We start from the raw sequence: 23,567 nt of genomic DNA, 5'->3' as shown, positions 1-23,567 counted from the left end.
TCACTTTCGCTGTTGCCTGGGTCTCTGAGTCCATTCTTTGGGTTTGGACGAGTGAGTTTGTTTCTTACACAGGGGCAGCAGCCCCTCATGACCACTCAGTCTCTTTGAAGCCCTTTCTCCCCTTCCAAGTTACCCCATTCTCCCACCTTCCCCTATGGCCACATCTCTTGATCTCTTCTACCTGACCTTAAATGTTAGCCTGTCTCAGGTTTCCGCCCTATGTGGCTCTTCTTTCTCTAGCCTGTACTCTTTCTCCATGTGATCCCACCCCATCCTGGTGTCAGGAATCACATTCTTCCCTCATCCAATCCATCACCAAGTCATGTCCGTGTCTCCCCATCTCTCGGATTGAGCTGCTCCTCTCCACCAGCTCCACCACCGACTTAGGCCACCGCACTATTTCTCCAACCGCTCTTGGTTCCTCTGCTCTTGCTCCCTGAAGATCCCTGCAAAGGCAGGTTACCATTTGGTACTGTGGTGCCATAGTACTGAAGGAACTCAGTGGCTTCCCATTGTTCCAAAGTAAAGAGGATTCCAGGCCCAGCATGGTTGGGTCTTTGCCGGCCCCTCCAGCTCCCCAGCAACAGGACCTCCACCTCCCTCTCTTTGCCCCAGCCACACTGGACGTCTCTCAGTTCTCTGAGCAAACCCTGTTCCCTCCCACCCTCCCTTGCCAAAAACATTCTCCCTTCCCCTTTTCCCATCTCAGCTGTTCTCACTGATCTCCCAGATGAGGCCAAATCCTCCCTCATTACATGTTTTCATGTGACTCTGTACCAGGATATGTGCTTATGCACTTTATGTGATTATGCACGTACTCTTTGCCAGTGTCCACCATCCCGCCCCCTGCCTCCACTGTGCCCCACTAGTTCCATGGACAACCACCAGGTCTGCTTTGCTCACCATTATATTCCTATCATGAAACACAGTATCTGGAACATAGGAAGCCGTCACTAAATAATCGTCGAATGAATCCGGCCCTGTTTCTAGCTTGCTGTATGACTGTGGGAAAGTTACTTTGTCTTTCGATGCCTGAAAACCTCACCTGGGAACCTGTCTCAAAGGGCTATAGAGATGATGGTGCTAGACTGTGTGAGATGCTGCAGGTCTAAAGCTCTACAGGGGGAAGGGGGAGTCCTGAACAGACTCACAGTGGGCACTGAGACCTATCAGAAGAAAGCCACAGGACAGTGGAAAGAAGCCAGGCTGGGTGCAGGAAGACCTAGCATCTGGCCCACTGCCCCTGACTCCCTGTGTGAGCTCAGCCAGTCCTTGCCTTATCTGAGCCTCAGTCTTCCCATGGCCAGGATGTAAGCTTTGGCCTGCATGCTGCTGCAGGCCTGCCTGGCTGGCTTGTGTTCTGGCCTGGAAAACGCTCTCTGTTCTTTGGAGGCAACAAGAATCCCAGCTCTGCCACCCGAGACAGATCCCATGCCCAGGTCTACCGGGCCAGTCCCCAGGCCCAGGGTGTTCCATGACTGGTCTAGGCCTGGCTCAGTGCCCTGGGGCTTGAACAGTACACAGCACCTGTCACCCAGCCTGGCACAGAGAGACTTGCCAGTCAGAGCACAGCAGGGACCAGGAAGGCAGTGGCACTGACAGGCACGGGGTGCCCCAGTGGGCAGGATGAGATGTGGAAAAGGGGCTAGCCAGGAGATGGTCTGTGGGGTTCTGACCCTTGGCCAAAGGCTACATGGCAGGGCTGCCAGCGTTGGCAGCTGCTTCTTCGGCTGCCTGCTGCCCAGAGCTAATGAGTGGGGACAGAGCCAGGACTCAAAGGGGAAGGCGCTGCTTCCTCTGTGCATGTGGGGCAGGCTTGGGATGGCACAGGGGAGGTGGCACGGGGGGGAGGCTCAGATCAGGGCCAGCTAGAGTCATACTCAGAGGATCCTTGGTTTTCTTAGATAAGCCTGAGAGCCCTGACCCCGGCCCTACACTGAGCTTGACCTTGATCATAGACTGAGCCCAGCCCAGACCCTCGTCACAGACTGAGGCTGGCCTTGATCACAGGATGAGCTCTGACTCTGGTGACTAACTGAAGAAGGTGTTAAAAGTAGGACAATTGTTTGAAATACTGGCAAGAGGGGGGTTAAAGAAGGTTACAGTTATCAAATACCCACCATACCCTTGAGAAGTAAGCTAGGAGTGTATTGTGTGTTTCATACAGTTTAATCGCCACCCAATCCTATAATTGAGGTATAATATTATCATTAAACCTCATTTTATAGATGAGGTTCCTGAGGCTCAAAGGATTTCCATTACTTGCCCAAGGTCACAGAACTAGTTAGTACCCAAGGGAGGATGCAGGATCCAGGATTTCAAAATCTAAAATCTCCCTCCACCTCATTCTCTGCCTTGATCTTTCATGCAGTGGTTGCCCCTCTTGGAAGGGGGGCTGTTGGGACAGGATGCTAACCCAGACTTCCAGAGAAGATGCAGTGACTACTGTGGAGACCCATCCTGGGATCTGGAGTTCTCCTTCCTCCCTGTCTGGCTGGGGCCTTCGGTCAAGAACCCCTGAAGACAGGGATCTGGGCAGAGTGGGTGGAGGCTCAGAATGACTCACAGGTGACCCATGGGCTTGTCTCAGCAGCCAGAGGGTTGGGCTCAGCAAAAATAACAATAACACAGTGACAGTGATCATGGGATAGTCCCAGGAATAAGGCAGCCCCCACTTGCTGATGATGTTCCACTCGAAGCTCACCGCGAGCTCGGCTATTTCCACCCTCTGGTTCTAACAGTGCAGTCCTGGAAGCAGGCTGCATTATTCCCATGTGATAGCGGAGGAGGCCAAGGCCCAGGGGAGAATGTAGTTGTGTCTGAGGTCACATGGCTGGCCAGTGGGAGTGGAGCAGATGAAGATGACTATTCCCATCTGGCCGCTGGCTCCTACAGAGGCCAAAGCTCCTTCTCTTCCAGCAGGATCCCCATGGGAAAAAAGACAAGGGTGGGGAGCAGGCCCGGGGTAAGGCCTGGGAACCGGGGTCTTCATCTTCCCTGCAGGGCCCCCACACCATGGTTTGATTTTCCACCCACACCTGCCCCGCGTGACGTCAGTTCCCGGAGGCTCAGCACCTCGGAATTTCTGTTCAGTGAGAACTTCCCTTTGTCCCGGGGTTATAAACACAGCTGGTGCCAGTGGTTGAAGGATGGTTGGCCTGAGACCCACCCCCAGCCAGACTGAAGCCATAAGGATTCTTTCCAGATGTTCTCCCATCTCTGCCACCCGGGGCCCCTAAGGTGTTCTCATGCCTGAAACTCCATTCAGACTCAAGAAGCATGAGTTCTCCCCCACAGGCTTCTTCTGGAATCCTGCAGAATAGCCTCAGAGGGCATTCATGGGGGAGATTTGGGGCCATGAGGCAGGCCAGAGGGGGCCTTCCTGGGGTCCTCATTGCATCCTGCACAGGCTGTCTCCTCTGCTTGCTCCTCAGCTTGGGCAGAGCGGCTGACAGCCTCCTCCCCGCTCCCTGGTCATCATGAGCAGCCAAGAGGCTTGGTGATCCCTCCAAGGTTTATGCAGCTTCCCCCTGCCCTAGCCTGGCCCCCTTGGGTCCCAGGGTCACATGCCACAGAGTCTAGCTTGTAGTGGAGTGAGGGAGGCCATTGAGCAGGGGCTGGGGCTCTGGGCACCGATTTGGCTCCTCCTACCCCTGTGTGCTCCCTGATTCTGTCATCCCTCCATGCACACACTTAAGTTTCCAGCAGAAGGAGCTGCCCTGGAATCCCATTGATCTCCTCATTCCCCCGTCCTTCTCTGAGGCTCCACCTATCCATCCAGAAACCTGTGAGATACTGAACACCATTGTCAGGGAGGAGCTGAGCTCAGAGATGCTTAAGGGATGTGCCACACAGTCAGCAGCAGTGGAGCTGGGAGCCAGAATTCAAAGTCAATGTCTTCAGGGCCAAGCCACTTATGCAAATCCTATAGTTCCTGGCATGTGATGCAATAGAGAGCAGAAGCGACTGTGGCAAACCAGACAGCACCTGGCTTATTCAGAGGAGCAGCCCGTGTCCCTTCCACTGATCTCTACATGGAAGAATGAGGACATGGGCTGTCAACCCTCCTCATTTTTATTTATGTTTAATTTTAGGCTTTTTTTTATGTGTAGAGATGGGGTCTCACTATGTTGCCCAGGCCGGTTCAAACTCCCAGCCTCAAGTGATCCTCCCACCTTGGCCTCACAAAGTGCTGAGATTACAGGTGTGAGCCACCCCAGCCAGCCTCTCTCAATTTTATTTATTTTATTTTTTTTTATTTTTTGAGATGGAGTCTCACTCTGTCGCCTGGGCTGGAGTGCAGTGGTATGATCTCAGCTTACTGCAACCTCTGCCTCCCAGGTTCAAGAGACTCTCCTGCCTCAACCTCCTGAGTAGCTGGGATCACAGGCGCATGCCACCACGCACAGCTAATTTTTGTATTTTTGGTAGAGATGGGGTTTCACCATGTTTGTCAGGCTAGTCTCGAACTCCTGACCTTGTGATCTGCCCGCCTCAGCCTCCCAAAATGCTGGGATTACAGGCGTGAGCCACTGCGCCCGGACGCCTCTCTCAATTTTTAAAGAGAAACCGGAAATCCAAATGTTTGTATAACATCAGTCAAGTTTTACTTTCAGGCCAAACACCTCTGGTCAGTGAGGATCTCTGGGCCCCTCATTGTTCCTCTCCTGAACCCTCAACCCAACTCGGACAGCACCGATGCCTCCAGCTTGGCTGACTGGTTCGCCTCTGCCAGGGGAGAGACTTCCCGATGGCTGCGCCTCCTCCACACGTGTATAAGTAGGCAACCTCCTTTCTTGAAGCCCCCTCTTTCCTCGCCTGCAGGACAACCCCCTCTCCTGATTTTCTCGCCTGTCTCTGGCCACTCCACTATGGGACACTTTTTGTCCCAGTACTCTGTGAATGCCAATGCTCCTGGCTCGGTCCTTGGCCTCTCCTCTGCATCTCTACTGTCCTTTATTTTTTATTTTTTTATTTTTTTTGAGACGGAGTTTCGCTCTTGTCACCCAGGCTGGAATGCAATGATGTGATCTCGGCTCACTGCAACCTCCACCTCTGGGGTTCAAGCAATTCTCCTGCCTCAGCCTCCTGAGTAGCTGGGATTATAGGCATGTGCCAACATGCCCGGCTAATTTTTGTATTTTTAGTAGAGACGGGGTTTTGCCATGTTGGCCAAGCTGGTCTCGAACTCCTGATTGCAAGTGATCCACCTGCCTCGGCCTCCCAAAATGCTGGAATTACAGGTTTGAGCCGCCACGCCTGGCTTCTACACTTTTCAAGAGATCCCCCCTCACCCAGGCATCCCCCCTTTCCCCCATCCTGAAAGCCCCAGAATCGCTGTATCCAGCCTCTCTCCTGAGCTCCAGCTCCATGGACCCATCTGCCAATATACGTCTCCACTCAGATTCTGCCTTCCCCATTGATCTCTTCATCCTCCCTCCTTCTCTGTGGCTCCACCGTCCACTCAGAAACCTGTGAGATACTGAGCGCTGTTATCAGGGAGGAGCTGAGCTCAGAGATGCTTAGGGGATGTGCCACACAGTCAGCAGCGGTGAGCCAGGAGCCAGGACTCAAGCCCACGACCAGTGAGCCTGAACACAAAGCTGTCTCTCTGGTCTTCAGCAAGCCTGGCCTGGGAATGCTCAGGAGGCCCTGGGGTTTTATCCCTGGGAGGGCAGGCTGTGGCCTCCCCCTTCCCTGTTCCCATACAAAGGTGGGGACAGAGGAGCGACTGGCCCTGAGTGAGGAGAGGAGCTGGTGGGCGTGGTCCCCTCCCTCTCCTGTCACTCATTATCTGACTTCCCAGCTGTGTGCTCCTGCGGTGCCCTGTGGCGTTGGAGGAGTGGGGCCTAGGGACTAGCCGGGGACTGTGGCCGGGACTCTCAGGATGGTCAGTGTGGCTAGCGAAACCAGACCTCGATCCCTCCACAGCACCCTGGAATGGGACAGAGAGACCAGTGGCAAGGCTGGACCGAGGTGCTCAGTGCCCCCTAGGCCTGGAGGGAGCCCAGTTCCCCCACTCCCCCTCCACAGCTGGGCTCTGCTTCCCCACTTTGGGGACATGCTCTTGGGACAGGACTTGGGATCTGGACCCTCCTCCCAGCCAAGAGCTATTTCCAGGACAGTCCTGAGAAGCTGCCACTGGCTCAGCAGCCTGGGCCAGTGAGTTGGCCTGGCAGAGCTGGAAAGGAGGGGCTGCCACTGTCCCACATGATTTTCCAGTGGTCTGTCCCTTCTTCCTTCTTTCAGCAAACACCTGCTGGGCCCCACTTTGCCCAGGCAGCGGGAACTGAGCTCCAGCAGCGACAAGACACATCCCTGCCCTTGAGGGGTGAACAGTCTAGTAGCGGTGGGGAGGGTGGGGAGGGGCAGGAATCATAATGCTGTCCCCACTCACTCATCCTTTGCCCACAGTCTCCCAGGAAGGTGGCCAGCCAGGTTCCAGTCACCAGCACTAGGGTATCAGAGCCCCTCAGGAGGCTGGGCTCTGTGTCTGAACCAGGGAGCAGCCCCGGACCGCAAAACGTGGACTGAACACCACACGAGTTAAGCAGGGAATGAGAATCAGAATGACAGGAATCAGAAGAGTCCGGTGATTTCTGTGAGGTCAGGAAGTTCGACTTTAGGTCTGGCCCACGTTCCTCCTGCCCTAAGGCTGCATACGTGAGAAAGGGGGTACTCAAAAGAGTGGCTGTTCAGAGTGACTGAACCATTGAGAGGATTCCGCGTCCTGGCAAGTCCTGCTGGGTTGTCTCATACAGGTCCACACCTTCCAAAGGGACTGTCGTTGCCTCCCTGTAGGACTGTGGTGTTGACTGACAGGTCCACCCATTGCGGCCTAAGAAGGTGGCTCCCAGGGCCCCTCACCAGCTATACCACAGGACAGGACACAGCATGACACTCCAAAGGCTGACAGATGGTGCAGACAGCGGCCCTTCCTGGCCCTGCATCGCCTCCAGCCTCAAAAAGAGCAAAAAAGTATCTCTGGAAAACAAGGAGATCCCCTTCCCAGAAGAGGGTAGAAGGTGCAACAATGCCCAGAACACCGGCACTTGAGCCTGACTTTGGGCCATCACAAAGCTTTGTGGGCTGTGGTTTTCTCTTTGTCTTCCATGGGTGGAAAGGAGGGGTACCCACATTTTTGGATGAAGTGTGAGTAGTGGTGGGGTGGAGGAGCAGCATCCTTGTTTGACAAGATCTTCTCAGAGTTTCTCGGAAGGTGCCCTTTCTTTTTCCCAGAGCAGCCCCCACGCCCTGCAGGCAAGGGCAGGGGAAGAGCCGGGCCCTCATGGACTGGGAGCTGCTGGCCTCCAGTTGGTGCCCTCCTTGCTCCAGAGTCAGTTATTCTGTAAACTGAGGCCCACCTGCAGTGTTGTAGCACCAGCAATTAGTGATGCTTCATTAGAGTCCAATTAATAAATGAAACCCAGGATGAGAGTCCCTCGCGTTGCTGAGAATAACAGCCCCACTCATGCCTTAAGTGGCAGCCTCCTGGGGCTCAAAACCCACAAGGACCAGCTGCCCTGCCTTCAGCATGGGGCTGGGGGAGGCGGCAGCACGGACTGGGGGCCTTGTCAAGGCTGTTGTCTGGTGAAGCGGGGGCGAGAAGAGAAGGGAGCTTCAGCACTGACTCCCTGCCTCAGATCTCAGCTCCTCCTTTGAGGAGTTCCTGGGCACAACTCCCTGCCCAGCAATCCCAGGGGGGCTTGGCTAAGGCCAGAGGTGTGAGGGTCGGGGCTCTTCTCCCTGCCTGCCTGGCTTCAGAGGACACTGATTGTGGCCACGGCAAAAAGGGGCCTTGAGAGGGACTCAGGGGAGAAACACAGCCTCCGTCTCCTGACTCCCCCACCCCATGCTCTCAAGCCAGCACTTGCATCAGCCAGACATCCCCTCTCAAGCCTCACGTTCTCTCCTCCAAGTGGAAAGATCCTCTATCTGTTCGAGCCCTGCCTTCTCCAGGTTTAGGGTCAGAAACACAGGAACCCAGACTTTGGCCACCCCATTCAGATGACTGTTTCTGCAGAAGCCACCTCCCCACCTCCTGTTGCATAAGACTGGGCTCCTGGATTGGGAAGAGGTCACTGGGTTTTTCAGAGCCTTCCGGGGTGGAGGCAGGCCTAGCCTATGGCCTGGGAGTCTGGCAGCCTCTTGGACTTCTGGAGGATGGGGGAGGCAGGCCTCCCTGGCTCAGAAGTTGGCATGGAGGAAGCAGGTAGAGGGGAATTGCCCTACCTTCTCAGGAAAGATTGAGACCCAACCATGACACCTCGACAGCTGGCCTGCAGGACTGCCAGTTCCCTCACCTCCCTCTCAGTTTCCCAGGTGAGCCAGCAATGGGTTGTGATGGACCAGGTCAAAGGGGCCCAATACCTCCTATTCCACCATCCATCCACTTAAAGTTCTGCTCTTTATCCATTATTCCCAGTGCCTGCCTGACTTCTTCAGTGCCAGGGGTTCTGGGAACACCCCTCTAGTCTTTCAGGATTTACAAGCCTGCCCAGCCAGGACCCCAGCAGCCACAGCAGATCTGAGTCAGGGCCCTCCCCTTTCCTTTGCTCTCCTGGTGGCTGTCCTGGGACTGGCACTCAAAACAAACCAGGCCGCCTGTGCCCCGGCTTCTAAAGTTCTGCCCAGGAGGAGGCCAGGCCTTGACTATTTTTCATGCTTTGATGCTTTGAGGGGAGACAGAGGCCAAGAGGACAGGCAGGGCAGGTGGGGGAGGTGGGCTCAGGTGTGAATAGAAGACCCCAGAGGCAGCTTGAGGACTGGGTAACAAGAGTGGGTACAGTATGGTACTCACACCTCTCTGGGCAGCCTTTGTGCACATGCATGTGTGCATGTATGTGTGTGTGCATGCATTTGTGTGCATGTGTGTGTATGTATGTGTGGATGTGTGTGTGTGTGTCCTGGAGTGAGGGGGAAAGCGGCTCATGAGCACTCTTGCTTTCTGTCCATCAAATCCCATGCTTTTCCGATGCTCGCTTCTTCCACTCACAGCTGCAGCCCCCGGGAACCAGATGACACATTTTCCCTTAGTCATGACCTTGCAGAAGGAAAGCAAAGTCCTTGTTCCCTCCCACTCACAGCTGCGCTTGGGCCTGGCCCCCTCACATCCTGCTGGGGTGGGGGCCCCAGGAATGCCTAGCTGGGGACTGGAGTTTGTCAAAGACACACACACCCTTCCAGCAGCCTGGAGGGTAGGCCAGGTTGAGGGGGGTTTACATTTTCCTGCAGCTTGGTCTCGGGGCTGCTGCATTCTAAACCCAACTCCAGTCCTATCCTGGCATGGCTGCCCATGCTGTGGCTGGATTAAATCTGGCCCCGAGACAGCAGGCACAACCCACAAGCTCCTCCTGGCCCTGGATGCCTGGAGCCAATGGGTCCAAGCCAACAGGGCAGGTCTTTGTGGGGACAGGGAGGGAGGTCTCTCCTTGCAGACAGCCTGTGGAGAGGCCTAGGGAGGCAGGTCTTGGCGAGGTCCCCTGGGCTCTAAGACTGCATTGGGAGCCCCGAGGGATCCTGGGGACCTGGAACTCAGCCACGTGCCCATCTGCGGGGTGCAGAATGGGGCTGGGAGCAGGGAGTGAGCTCGTCCCCTGCTCCTATTCTGTGAAGAATCAGAGGCACTTCTGCAGATTCTAGAATAGCATCAGGGCCCGGAGGAGTCAGCTGTGCCAGGAAAAGCCATTACCCTGACAGCCTCCCTCCACCTGTTAAAAGCCTCCCTCTTCCCCTGGGGCCTCCCCCTCCCACCCAGTTGCTTTATCTGCACTCACCTAGCCCTGATGACCTTCATATTAGAGGGGGCAGGGAGGTGGGGAAAATAGTTGCTTAACTCTTTCTATGCTGGAGGAAATTCAGCACCTCCTCCCTTGCCTTGCCCCATTGCCTTTCCCTACCTCCTTGCACCTGGGAATTCCTCCTGTCACCCTCCCAGCAGGGTCGGGAGGATACGAGGACAGTAGAAGACAGGCTGGCATGGGGTCCAACCTGAATCCTGTCACTATGCTGCCTGTGACTTCACACCTTTATTTGTGTCTTCTCTGTGCACACAGAGCCACATGAAGATCCCTGGGAATCCCCCAGGAATGTGTCCGTGCAGGTGCAGTTTTGTGTCCAGCTCTGGGGTTGACATTTGGGTACAGAAGGACTGACTTCTTCCTGACACACCCTCGGCACTTCTGCCTTTCTGCTGTTTCTGTGCAGGTCCTTGAGGAGGGAGGCTGTGAGGCCTTATTGTGCACTAACTATACATCCATAAGTAGAAGATCGGGTCGCTGGGTAGCACAGGGAGGCTGCTGAGAGCCTGAGGTCTCTGACTTTGCTGGGGCAGCTGTCAGGAACGGGAGCCGGGGCACAGAGTGTCATGGGAGGTACTTAGATTGCACCCCTCGGTCAAGCATGGTCACAGAGCCGGAGGGAAAAAGGGACCCGAGGGTGGAGGGAGCAAGCTGAGCGCCACGTTCCTGCCAGGCTTCTGCCTTCCCTCTCTAGCCTGGCAGCCTCCCACACACCCCTTTGCGGGTGTGAGGAGTCCATTCTGCAGAGCCTGCAGGGGTGATGTGTCTGGATGGACGCTCATCTGAGAAGGACTCCGGCTCTCTGCGAGATGCCCCTTCTCACCCCAGCTTGTACTCAGTGCTCCTTCCCCTTCATGCTGCCCTCAGGCAGGTCCTCTTGCAAAAACACCCAGGCTGTTTTGTATCACAAATGAGAGAATAACATGAACTGGGGCTTTCTGGGTGCTGGGAGCTGAACATGCTTTCTTTCCAGTCCTTATAACACTCTCTGAGGGGGGTACTATTGAAAAAGGAGGAACTTAGTAGGTGCAGAGGGGAGATGATCCCGCCAGGATAAACGCGGGCTCCAAAACCAGCTCTGAATCATTCCCGAGCCTGTGCTCTTTCCAGGATTCCACACCTTGGCCAGAGCAGCCAGACATCCCCAATTGTAGATCCAGAATTGGGGGCATGATGGGGAAAAATCACGCCAGGGCAAAGGGGCTGGTCACAGGAGGGACAATAAGGCTAAGCTCTCTGGTGCTATGGGGTAATAACAGGAATTATATTTATATTTTAATAATTTAACGTACTAAGAATTATTAACACTTTCTTGGTACTTAGCAATGTGCCAGGCACTACACATATTCATTCATTTCCTTCCCACAACTGCCCTGCATGCTGGGCACCGTTACCGTCTCTGTTTTATAGATGAAGAAAATAAGGCACCACAGGTTCTGTACCTTGCCTAACATCACACAGCTGGCAGGGGGTAGACCTGGGATTTGGAACCCAAAATGCCCAGCTGCAGGGTCCTTCTTACAATCACTGTGTCACACTGCCTCAGTCAAAGCACAGCAGAAGTCCTCGGTTGACCCCTGGAACTTGGAGCTGGAACTCCTGCAAGCATGATCGCCCACAGAAGCAGGGCTCCTGCAAGCATGGTCACCCACAGGAGCAGGGCTGTGATGAGTGGGGGCAAGGAGCCAGGTCACAGCGTCACTTACTTCTAAAGGGCAGAGGGAGCAGTGAGGACCAGGGGGCTCCAGACGGCTTCTTGGAGGAGAGGAACAAGCTGGGCTGGGAAGAACCATGTTGACATTGCTAATGCACAGAGCAGGTGGGATCTCAGCCAACTGGCCTGCCCCACACTCCCTTTGGGGGCCTTGAGGGTGGAACAAGGACTGGTGGGGATGACAGCTTTGTTCCCATCCTGGGGTACCATTTGTGCACCTTGCCTCCCTCTGCAAGGTGTGTGGTGTGGCTCCCCCTGCTACAGGATCTCTGGGATGATTCCTCAGCCCATGACTGCTGCAGTTAACGCAGCAGTGCTGCGGACGGCCCTGGCCTAGTAACCTCTTCTGCAGAAGAAATATTCACTCTCTCCCTGAGCCGTTTGATGGCTCTGGATCTCCGATATCTGTGGGATGCACTGGGATGCAGAGGGCCCAAGCTTACCTCTCACCTTAGACAGCCTGGTCCTGAACAATCTGAGTGCTTGTTTCCACCGCCCCCTGCCCTCAGGCCTGGACCCAGCTCCAGGGGCCCAGCCCAAGGCCCTGCACACAGCAGGCATCTCAGAAGGCAGCAGCATGTGTGTGCTTCACTGCAAGCATTTAGAACTGGGATTGCTGGGCGGAGCCTGGAAATCTGGGCCAGAAGTTTAGGGAAATAAAGTGAAGAAGAGAAGAGAGCCAGGCAGGGCATCGCACAGCCACCCTGCCCAGAGGCTTCCTCCCACCGAACAGAACCTAGAGATGAGAGAGGCCATGCATACGGGCTCCTGCTGGAGAGCCCTCCCTGGCAAGGGCTAGGAAGTCAGGTGGGCAAGGCGTCTACCCTCTACCCCCATCCCCACCCCTGCCCCGAGCCTCTCTAAGTGAGAGGCCTGTGACTAAGTGAAGGCCTCAGTAGTGGCCAGCAAGGCAGTGTGGTCACCCGGGCTGGCAGGGGAGCCCGGGGAGAGGCCTGGGATGACACAAGTGTTTATGCGTGGGACAGAGCTCTCCATGTTCTGTCTACCTATCACTCAGATTTATGGACAGTGGAGCCTGGGATGGGGACAAGCAGCAGACATAACCCCTCCCTCTGACTCATCCTGCCCCTGCTTTCCCCAGGAAAAGCACATCTGAGGAAAAGAACAACCAGAGCTCCAAGGCAGTCACATCTGTGACCTCAGAGCCCACCAGAGCCCCTATCTGGGGGGACATGGTGAATGTGGAGATTCAAGCTGAGGATGCAGGGCAAGAAGGTAAGGCAGGGGCTGGGCAGGGCCGGCATGTGCAGGCAGGGTGTGAACACAGCCAAGGACTTAGGGCAGAAGCAGGCTCCCTCTCACCACAGCTGGTAGCCACCTGAACACCTCCTTGGGCTCAGTTAAAAGCACTTAGAAAAAATCATAATACTGTCACGCCTCATCTCCCCATCCTGCTCGAAAAATGAGTTGTTCCACATAAATGAATTTTCCAGACAATGCAAGCTTATCTTTTTTATGACTGTTGTTATTATTTTCATGGCTGTTATTACCGCCGTCTCCCACTGAAACAGGACATTACAGCTTCCTGGCACGTCCCCACACATCGCTCATTGGAGTCACCACCTCCCAGGAAGAGCAATGCTACTCCCATTGCTTAAGAGAACATCGAGGTTCAGGGAATTTAACTGGCTTAAGCTCAAGACCGAGGACCAAGGACTCAACATTGCATGTTCTTACTGCAGCTCCAGGGTTCTTGCTGCTTCCATTTGATTTTTTGAAAAAATATTTGAAATGTCCCTAGAATGGATCCCTATTCCTTCCTAGTCCTCCCCAGGTGTCAGCCTGAGCCACCAGGTGCCCACATACACACATGCGTGTGCACACTTGTACTTACTTTCACACTGTGGGTCTGTTGGATTTCCATTCTCCTGGGGGAGCTCAGACTGGACACAAGGGAATACTGATTGGCTGATGCCCGGATAGGGGGGCATTGCATCGGGCACTGTCAGCACAGACCGGAGGTGCCTGGTAATGTCTCCGATCTTATCTAGTCAGGACCTCAGACTTGCTTCTTGCAGGTGGTCTCTCCCTGAGAGGACAGGCATTGCCTCTCCCCCTTGAAATCTTGCCAGGACCTAGACAGAACTCCTTGTTCTCCTCACACAGAGCAGAAAGCCAGCTGAAGACTATGGGAGAAGAGAAAGGAAACAAGAAGGGGAGCCTCCGTAAAAGGGGAAGGAGCTAGTTCTAGGTCAAGCCAGATAATTTTTCTTTTCTGCCTGTAAAGGGATAGGTGGAGCCATTGGGATGCTTTAAGAAGATGCAAAAGAGGAGGAAAAATTGACCTAGGATTTCATGCAGAGGCACATGCGTGCCTGTGTGTGCATGTCTTTGTGAATGCCTGCATGCTGGTTCATGCGCGTGTGTGAATGTGGTGTGGGCTGTGTCTGTACTTGTAGGCATGCATGTCTGTCTTATGTGTGTGTGTGCGTGGGTGTGTCTAGCTGCAACAGTGTGGTGTATGTGTGTCTGGATGAATCTGGATGGTGGTGTGTGCCTTGCACTGCATGAGTATGTATAGTTTGTGTGTGTGGCTGTGTATGTATGCATGCATGTATTTTTGTGGCTGCTGGGAAGTTAGAGGTTGTGGTGAGTGGACCTGAGCTGGGATCCTGCCTTGGACTCTACTTGGGGTAACAGAGGAAAAAATGTAATAAGGTCAGTGACCCCAGGGCCCATCTGTGCAGCAGAGAGAGGGGCAGGACTAACTGCAGGAGGGACAAGAGAGTGGGGAGGCCTCATGGGCAGGCAGGGAATATTGGCAGGCACCTCATTGCAGATTGAAGTAGCTGGATGCTTGTTGGAACCGGTTGCTGTGGTGATGTCTGCGGTGGGGGTGGGGGAGATGGGGGCCAGGCCAAGAGGCGGGGGAAGGGTGGGAGGTAGCTCAAGGATGTGTTAATGAAAAGCAAAGGGGAGTTTCAGACCCTGTGTCAGGGCCAAAGCAGGCGGGTGGCAGAAATAGCTTGTTGGCCACACAAAGGGAGCAGTGGGAGGCCAGAAGGGCACAATGCCCAGAGAGGAAGCTGATGAAGCATGTTTGTAGCATGGAGACAGGAGCAGGGAGGAGTGGCTGTCCATTACCCCCAATTCCAGCTCATCTGCTGGCTGCCCACACAGAGCTCCAGGAATAGCGGGTGGGGAAAATGCACGGCACTCACCTCTCGTTCAACCCTGGCAAATCCCAACTGGATCTGGGGACTCTTGGTCCATGGCGAGTTGGCATAAGGGGCTTCAGCCTGCACAGCTCCTGATGGTGCTTTGGCTGGGAGCACTGGAATCCCCCAGCTGAGTTTCCTCAGGTCTGCCTACAGCAGGGTTTGTGTATGGAGAGCTGCAGATGCTTAAAGAGAAGGAAAATAGTGACAGCCACAAGGAGCATTTGCACAGAATGTTACAGCTTGAAAACACACTGTTCTTCCTACAACAACCCAAGGGGAAAGACAAGGCTTCTTATTAAAGTGTTGACATTTTGAAGAGCAGAAACATGAAGCTCAGAAAGGTTAAATTACTTGCTAACAGTCACAGAGCAAGTTAGTGTCCTGGTACTAGAACCCAGGTCTGCTGACTTCATATCCCTTGCCTCAATCTCCCTTGTTCAAGCCAATCTCAACACCTTCAGTGCCTTCTCCCCCTTCTTTCCTTTGAGCATGGATCCCATGTGACAAGCTCTAGAGATACCTTGGCAAGTGTTCAGGGTTGCTGTGGGGAAGACAGAGAAAGAAGAATAATTAGTAAATCCCTCAGCTTCCTTCTACACCCCCACATCCAAATGACCCATCCAGTTCCAAATGACCCAGCCGCTGAGCCCACTGAACCTGCTGAGCCCTCAAGGGCCAGCTGCTGTCCCTGGTGCTGAAACCCCTTGTCTCTAGAGAAGCAGAGGGCAAGGGGCTCTCCAAGGGTCTCCCTCAGGCACACCCCTCTGCCCCATCCTCCCTTTCCTGTTCTTCTCTGTTTTGTATCCTTTCTTACCCCACCTCTCTCATTCTTTCTCCATCCCTCCTCTATCCTTCTCCTTTTCTCCCTCCCCATCTCTTCTTCCTCCTCAAATCATAGATTTCCAGAATAGAAAGATCCCTCAAGTTTCACCAAATTCAACCCTTCCTATCATCTACTTTCTAGATGTATTACGTTGATCAAGTTATATAACCCTTTGAGCTCCATTGTTCATATTTTAAGAACAGAGATGATGATACCTACCTGGGGTGTTGTGGTGAGAATTTGTTGGAATCATGGCTGAGACATGCCTATCCCCATGCCTGGCACATAGTAGATACTCACTAAATAATCATGACAGTCCTGCTCACTAAACAGGACTGTCATGGTTATTTATAGGACATTGGTGTTCTTCTTAAAGTTTTTACCGGCCGGGTGCGGTGGCTCATGCCATCAATCCCAGCAATTTGGGAGACTGAGGTGGGCGGATCACTTGAAGTCAGGAATTTGAGGCCAGCCTGGCCAACATGGCAAAACCTTGTCTCTACTAAAAATACAAAACTTGGCTGGGCGTGGTGGCGGGCCCCTGTAATCCCAGCTACTTGGGAGGCTGAGGCAGGAGAATCACTTGAACCTGGAAGGTAGAGGTTGTAGTGAGCTGAGATCATGCCACCACACTCCAGCCTGGGTGACAAAGTGAGACTCTGTCTCAAAAAAAAAAAGTTTATACCAATATTCATGTCATTTTATGAGAAAATATAGTCTCTTTGGAGGGTGTTTACTAAGTGGTGCATTATTCTTAGTATTTAGACTAGTTTTCCCTTACTTGTAGTAGGCTTTTATTGATAGCTGTATTAAAGGATTTATTGAGCAAATCACTTTTTCTTACTGAAATTCAGTTTCCCCACCTGCAACATGTGTGAGATAATCTCTCCCCATCCTGCCTCAAGAGCTGGCACAAGTGTTTGTGACCAAGGGAAGGAGTCTTCTTCCTGGAAAGAGGTGCTATGCCTGCTTGCCTGTGTGTCTCAGTGTGTGCACATGTGTGTGTGTTGCCACAGGGGACTGGACTCAGTTCTGTGTGTGTCTATCTCTGGCCTGGGAGTTTCTAGACCACGGGAGAAAATTGCATGTTGGGGTCCTAACATCAGCCAGCATGGAGCTTTGCCCTGTGCAGGGGCTCAGACTGTGCTTGTGGGTTTGTGTGCACAGGGGTGATCCACACATGTGTGTGCATGTTGATTCCTCAGTGTGGCCCCTGCTCCCTACTCTCGGCAATGTCTGTCACCTCTCACTGTCTCTCCTTACTGGGAGAGAAAGGGATCCGTTTAAAAATGAACCTGTGCTCATTTTTTCTCTTTCCAGATGTGATCCTCAAGGTGGTGGACAACAGAAAGAAACAGGAGTTGTTGGCCTACAAAATCCCCATCAAGCACCTGCGTGTCTTCCACCCCTACCACTTTGAGCTGGTGCAGATGAGTCAGAGGCCTGGGGAAGTGCGGGGAGAGCAGGTGGGAACCACCTTGAATGTCCCCAGCTATTCCCTCGGAGCAGCCCTGAGCAGCCCACACCCACCAACAGCATGACAAGTCTAGGACCATGTGGGGCTCAGGAAACGTAGCTCCTGGTACGTACACAGGAATGATGTCTACAAGAATTTGGAATTCTCCAAATTCATCTCTGTAAAACAGCTGATTATTATAGAACAATTGCCACATTAAATGAATATACCAATTAAAGATAGATTTTGATTACAAAAATGTTAAAAGAGCAGATCTAAAAATCAAAGAAACACAATATTTACAGAGTACCCGCTGCTTCCAGGCCCTGTGCTAGACATTTCACACCCCCTCTCTAATCCTCAAGGTAAATTACATTTTGCAGACATGGGACTGGGACCCGGGGAGAAAAATCTCCTCCTCCTGGGTCACAGAGCAAGTGAGCGGCAGATTTGAGGGTGAGCCCAGGTCATGCTGTCTCCCAAGCCAGTTCCTTCTGAGCTGCCTCCACATACTGTCTTGGCCAGAGGCCCAGGAGAGTTGCGGGGTACACGGAATAAAGCATTCCCTGGAATGCACCCATGGAGTGCGCAACTGGGTCCAAGCCATGGACTGAGGGGCCTGAGGCTCCTCACTCCAAGGTTGGGCCTCCCAGGCCAGACCCCTGCCTGTCCACCCTCCTAGTGCTGAGGGGTAAGGGGTAGAATTCACTCTCTCACTGCTCAAGGACTTATGAGGCACCTACTGTGTGCCAGGTAGTGAGCCAGAGTTGAGCAGAAGCATCACATTCCCCTCCCCACTGTGTACTCCAGACCCTGATAGTGGTTGAGAGTAAAGAACAATGTGAAGCCAGATTGTTGGGGGTCCTAGCCCAAGTTTGTTGCCTCCTAGCTGGATACCCATGGAAGCCACTTAACCCCCAGGCCTCCATCCTCACTGGCAAAGCTGGCACAGTCATTTTGAGGATCCCATGCAATGATAGGCAAGGTTCCTGGCACACAGTAGGTGCTCAGTTTGGTCAGTTCCCCTCCCCCATCCCTCCTCCAGGCCAGCACTGAACTTTCTTCTAAGCAATCCTTCAATCGTGGCACCAGGGGGCTTTACCTTCCCTTAGGCCCCATGAGGAACCCCAATCCCAGGGCTTCAGGATGGGCCATGCAGGGAAGTAAAAGAGAGATGTGCTACTCACCCTGGGAGACTCAGCACTTGAGCTGTAATTCTGGAGGCATCACCCAGGCCCCCTGGCTGTCTGTTCACTTACAACCCAGGCCTTGTTATCACATCTTTACCGGAAAGCAGACAGGCAGTGGTCCTTGTGAGGGTGATGAAATATTCAAATGGAAAAGGGAAGATTTATTATATTGATCTCCTTGGAAGGGCTCACAGGGACCATGAGCTTTAATTATCAGCTCGGAGCCCCAGCGGAGCAATGCCAAGTGATTGTCTGCAGAGGGCTGGATTTATGGCCAGGATCTGCCCCTTAGACACTCTCCTTCCTCTGTGTCTTCTGCCCCAACCCTGTCTCCAGCCCACCGAGTCTGGGAAAGCTGATGAAGCCACTGCAAAGACCCAATTGTACGCAACAGTCGTTCGGAAGAGCAGCTTCATCCCCCGCTACATCGGCTACAACCACATGGCTCTGGAGGTACCAGGGCTGGGGCCCTCTGGGGTGGTGGGTGGGGTGGGAAAGGGCCAAGCTTTGAGCAGGCCCCACGCCTTGCCCTTGGCCCCTTCTGGCTGACCTGAGGGTGTGGAGCAGAGATGTCAAGAACGGAAAAAGCAACCAGGCCTTTCCGAAATAGCAAAAAGGAAGCCCTTTGGCAGGGATGACAAGGATGAAGATGCTCAAGCCTCTTCTCCTTCCCTCTCTGCCTTGGAGGTGGGGGGTAAGGGCTCAGCCACACCGCTGCTCCTCATGTACCGTCTCTGTGCTGCAGTGGGGACCAGAGCCTCCCAGAGCCTGTCTCCCTGAATCTTATGCTAGGGGCAGGGGAGAAGCCCGGTGCTCTCCCTTAGCCCACAGCCCAGCTGTTTCCTGTTCTATTATTCCCCTCCTGGGATAGTGCCTCGGCCCCCAGGCAAAAGTTTAGGACCTCTTTGAGCTTTCCTTCAGTACCATGTCTAAAGAGGTTTGACTGGTCTGGCGATTAGGTATTCAGTTTATTCATTCATTTATTCATCCAGCAACTGTTTACAGAGCCTCTTCCATTAGCCAGGACAGGGCTGGGCCCACCTTGGGCCTGGCCACCGCCCCTTGACCCATCACCATCCACCCCCAAGCCAATTAGCAGCTTTGGGAGGAACTCTTGATGCTCAAAGCAGACATGATGCAGGGACCTGGCCCCTCTCCCATTCCCCCCAGCTTTCAAACTGCCCATGGGTGACAGATTCAAATTCAGCTATGGCCTGAGTATGATCAGGGTGGGAGCCATAGGACCCAAGCTCTGAGCTTCCACCTACCCAAGCATGGCTGATCTGTTCCTATCCTTCCCATTCCCCTACTTCCCACCAGCACCGTGGGCCTGGCAGGGAAGGAAGCATTCTTTTGCCTTCTTTCACAGCCAGGGACACTGAGACCCAAGGGGAGTATGGTATGGGAGCCAAAACTCCTAACCCACATTTCTACTCCCCCACAGCCACCCCTCTGATACCAGCATGTCAGACCTACAGGCACCCTCTGCTCCCCACCACCTTCTACCACGCCCTTTCCTGAGGACAGCCAGCAATTCACACACACACAGAACAAGGAAGAGGGGCAACAGCCTGGCCTTGCTGTCCCCAGGCCGCACCCCACAGGGAGGGGGCCACATCCCCAAGACACAGGCAGAACTTAAGGGCTGCTGTGGAGCTGCCCCACCCCACCCAGCCCTCTGACTTGACTGGTAGGGCGGTAGAGTGGGGGCCTTCTCTGTCCCACACCACCCTGCCCACTCTCCTGCCCCAGCACAGATGCCCTCTCCATCTGTGTGACAGATATGTCCACAGAGCAGCTGCCTGCTCCTGATGGTAAGCGCATGGCAGGAGCAGGAACTTCTGCTACTTCCCAGGCTGTCATGAGCAGGTGTACTTGGGCAGCTGTCTCATTCACACCTGATCAGAGTCTACACAGAACAGGTACAAATTAGCTGCCACCACCCCCTTTTCAGCCTTACATCTGCTGGGGAGCCTGTGAGTAATAGGGCCTGCCAGCCTCCAGTGAAATCCCTCAGCACCAGACCCCAGACCCATCCAAAGTGTGAAATGTACCATCAGAGATTCAATCCTTTGAATGTGCTGAAGGGATTCAGTCTCCAGAGCCCTCAGTGAGAGCTGCGAGGCCCTAAGGACTATTGTACGTGCCCATCAGCTCACACCTGTGTGGGGTTAGAGGTGGGACAACCAGCTGAGATGGGTATTGAAAGAGGAGCCTGAAAGGAGGGTGCGGAGGGAGAAAAGGGAGAATGATCCAGAACAAGCCCCACTCCTGGGCCCTCCCCTCCCATTGAAAGTCAGAGCTAGAAACTCAGGGGAGATTATAGTTCAACTCTTCCATGCACAAGTAGGGAAACAGGCCCAGAGTGGAGCAGGAACTGGCCAATGTGACCCAGCTGGAGTGAATGGCTGAGCTGGAATAGACCAGTGAGGACCTCTTCCCATCCCAAGCTGTACCTGGGGCAGAGTCCGTCAGCTGTGTCCAGCCCCTTCCTTTTCCTGCTTCTCTTCCCATCAGCACCATGGAACTAGGATCCCACGCATCCCCCAAGACCCTCACCCAAACCACTGCCTGCCTTCTCCCCTTCTTCCTCTTGGGTCTTTCTGTTTCTCTATCTCTTCTTCTTTCATGCTCACAAACACAAGAAGGGTAAACCTTTTCCTCCACTGTTCCCCTCTTTTCTCCTTCATTCATATGATCCTCATTTTTTTTTGAGATGGAGTCTTGCTCTGTCACCCAGGCTAGAGTGCAGTGGCATGACCTCAGCTCACTGCAACCTCTGCCTTCCAGGTTCAAGCAATTCTCCTGCCTCAGCCTCCCGAGTAGCTGGGATTACAGGTATGTGCCACCACACCCAGCTAATTTTTTTGTATTTTTAGTAGAGACAGGGTTTCACCATATTGGCCAGGCTGGTCTCGAACTCCTGACCTTGTGATCCACCAGCCTCGGCCTCCCAAAGTGCTGGGATTACAGGTGTGAGCCATCACGCCTGGCCCATATGATCCTCATTTATCCACAAACAGATATTGACCTCTTTTCTATGCCAGGCACTTTTGTTAAAACCTAGGATGACAACTGTCAATGAGACAGACATGGTCCCTGCTCATGTGGAGCTTGGGATCTAGCCAAATAGACAGAAAATAAACAAGAAATAAATTAGAATAAACATAAGCTATGATGAGTGCTATGGCAAAGGGAATCCAGCAACTGAGATCGGGAGGACAGGGTGGGCTACTTTATTAAGAATGGTCATGGGAGGTTTCTCAGAGGTGGTGATGTTTAAGCTACAGGATGAGAAGGAGCCAGCCACGATGGGTTGGTGGGAGCTTCGGGGAGTCCAGGTAGAGGGATCAGCATGTGGCAGAAATAAGAGGGGTGTGTGGCAGGAGTAAAAGAGTCTGGAGCAAGAAGACAGGGACTGGGGGCCTGTCGGGAGACGCGGCAAAGGGGCATGCGGGGTATCGGGCAGGGAAGTAACGTGACCCAGTACATTTTTAACAAGAGCACTTTGCCATCATGTGTCAAATTGCCTGGGAAAGAGGGTGGATTAGGGAAAGGAACAGAAGTGGAGAGCCTAGTGAGGAGGCAGAGGAATCGAAGGAGCAAGAGGAATGAGAGCCAAGTAGGAGGTGGGTGAGGGCTGAGGGAGAGTGGGAGCCACTGGTGGATACAGGGTGAGGGTCAGGGTCCGGGAGATCAGGGCCTCTTAGGCTGGCAGCAGAGGCGCATGGGGACAGACTCCCTGTCTCCCCTGTCTGCCTTCCAGGGTCCCTCAGGCCCAGGCTGAGCAGGGGTTCAGTGAGGGTTGGAGCAAGGTGACGCCGTCCACTCCTGCTTTGTAGCCTTCTGCTGGGACCCCGCTCTGCTCTCTGAAAGCTGTGCTAATAGAAGCCTGGAGGAGAAGAGAGGGCAGTCAGGACTCGGAGGCAGGGAAGCCCTTAGGGGGTGACAGAGGACTGAGGAGGGAACAACCAAGGGCGGTCAGGGGAGTGACAACCGGGATCTGATAAAGAAAGAGGAGCCCAGAGATGCGGATGCTATGATCCTGTTCCAAAACAGTACTTCCTGGGGAAACCAGCAAGGCAGGAGACCAGGCACCAGGGTGAGCAGTGGAGCAGGCACCAGGGTGATGGGCGCCAGGGAGGCCAGGGGAGCCTGGCTGTGGCCGTTGATCTCAGGAAGTTCAGCATGGTCGGAGAAACCAGACCTGGGCTTCCTGTCTTCAGTTTATAAAGTGCTCTCTCACAAACGATCTAATCAGAGACCCCTCACAGCCCTGGGAGAAACCTCATTTGACTGACAGAAACCAAGGAGCTGGAACACCTAGTCCTACCCCTAGCCCTACCCCTCCCCAGGAGCCAGTGGAGAGGCCAAGGTTAGAACACAACCTCCCTTCCCAGGCCCCAACTCTCATCGCACCCTTTCTCCCCAAAGAAACTAGTGTAAGAGATCCATTGGTAAATCCCAGGACAGAAAGCGGGAGCAGTTGCCTCAGCTAGGCAGAGAAGGCTTCCTGAGGGAGGGCAGCCTGGTGCAAAGCAAGAACCGAGTAAAGCAGGGAACAGAGAGGAGCAGGTGTCAAGTGTGGAGGCAGCCATGAGCTCACGGATGGAGAAAAAGAGGGTAGGCAGTCTGGCTGGCTGTCTCTGGAAGGTCCCAAGGCCACATGGTGTTCACCTGCCTCCTCTCCTCTCCTCTCCAGATCTTTCTCCGGGGAGTCAACGAGCCCCTGGCCAACAACCCCAACCCCATAGTGGTGATTGCCCGGGTGGTTCCCAACTACAAGGAATTTAAGTGAGTGGGGCCCAGGTGGACCTGGGTGAGGAGGGCAGAGCAGAGAGCAGAGGAGAGGGTAAGGCTGTCATTGCTGCCATGGGCTGATTCCAGGACCTCCAGCAACCCCTTTTCCCCTAAGGCCCTTCAAGCCTCTCCACTGGGTCTGAGGTCCCAGTAAGCTTCCTACAGCAGACCATGCCTTTCTTTCCCCAGGGAGAGCCCAGGCCCCTGGAAAGGGGCAGCTCAGTCCTCTCCTGAGAGCAGGCTGGAGGGCAGGTGGTGGGGATGAGTGCTGATACCAGGCCTAACAGCTAGAGAATGTGGGGAGGAAAACAAGAGGGGACCTCATTCCCTGCTCAAGGCACCTCAGCCCCTCCAACCTGCCTCCCTGCCTCACACCCACCACCTTCCCACTCCCCCTCCCACTCTAGCTCAGGGCCACAGGCTCCAGCCAGTGGTTGGCCCCAAAGGCCATCTTGGAACTTCACAGCCTTTAGCCCTGCTGGGCAGGGTCTCCTCCCTCCTCATCCTGGAGATCTCCCTGGCCCCAGCCACAACTCATCCCCTCCTCCCCTAGACCTCCTTTTGAGTCTGTTGGAGTCACAGTCCTCAGGAGGAGATTCATA

General features: G+C 54.0%; 1 protein-coding gene across 1 annotated transcript in view; it reads left to right on the top strand.

The window, feature by feature from the left end:
- Nucleotides 1–23,567, top strand: part of CCDC33 (coiled-coil domain containing 33) — a 101,380-nt gene that overhangs the window by 13,156 nt on the left and 64,657 nt on the right. Inside the window, 4 exon segments of the mRNA XM_063638761.1 lie at nucleotides 12,617–12,750; nucleotides 16,840–16,970; nucleotides 18,502–18,618; nucleotides 22,868–22,959. Of these exon segments, the coding sequence (XP_063494831.1) occupies nucleotides 12,617–12,750; nucleotides 16,840–16,970; nucleotides 18,502–18,618; nucleotides 22,868–22,959 (474 nt within the window).

Source organism: Symphalangus syndactylus, chromosome 5 (genome assembly GCF_028878055.3).
Source record: "Symphalangus syndactylus isolate Jambi chromosome 5, NHGRI_mSymSyn1-v2.1_pri, whole genome shotgun sequence".
Lineage (NCBI taxonomy): Eukaryota > Metazoa > Chordata > Mammalia > Primates > Hylobatidae > Symphalangus > Symphalangus syndactylus.
This window is presented reverse-complemented; position numbering and strand designations above follow the sequence as displayed.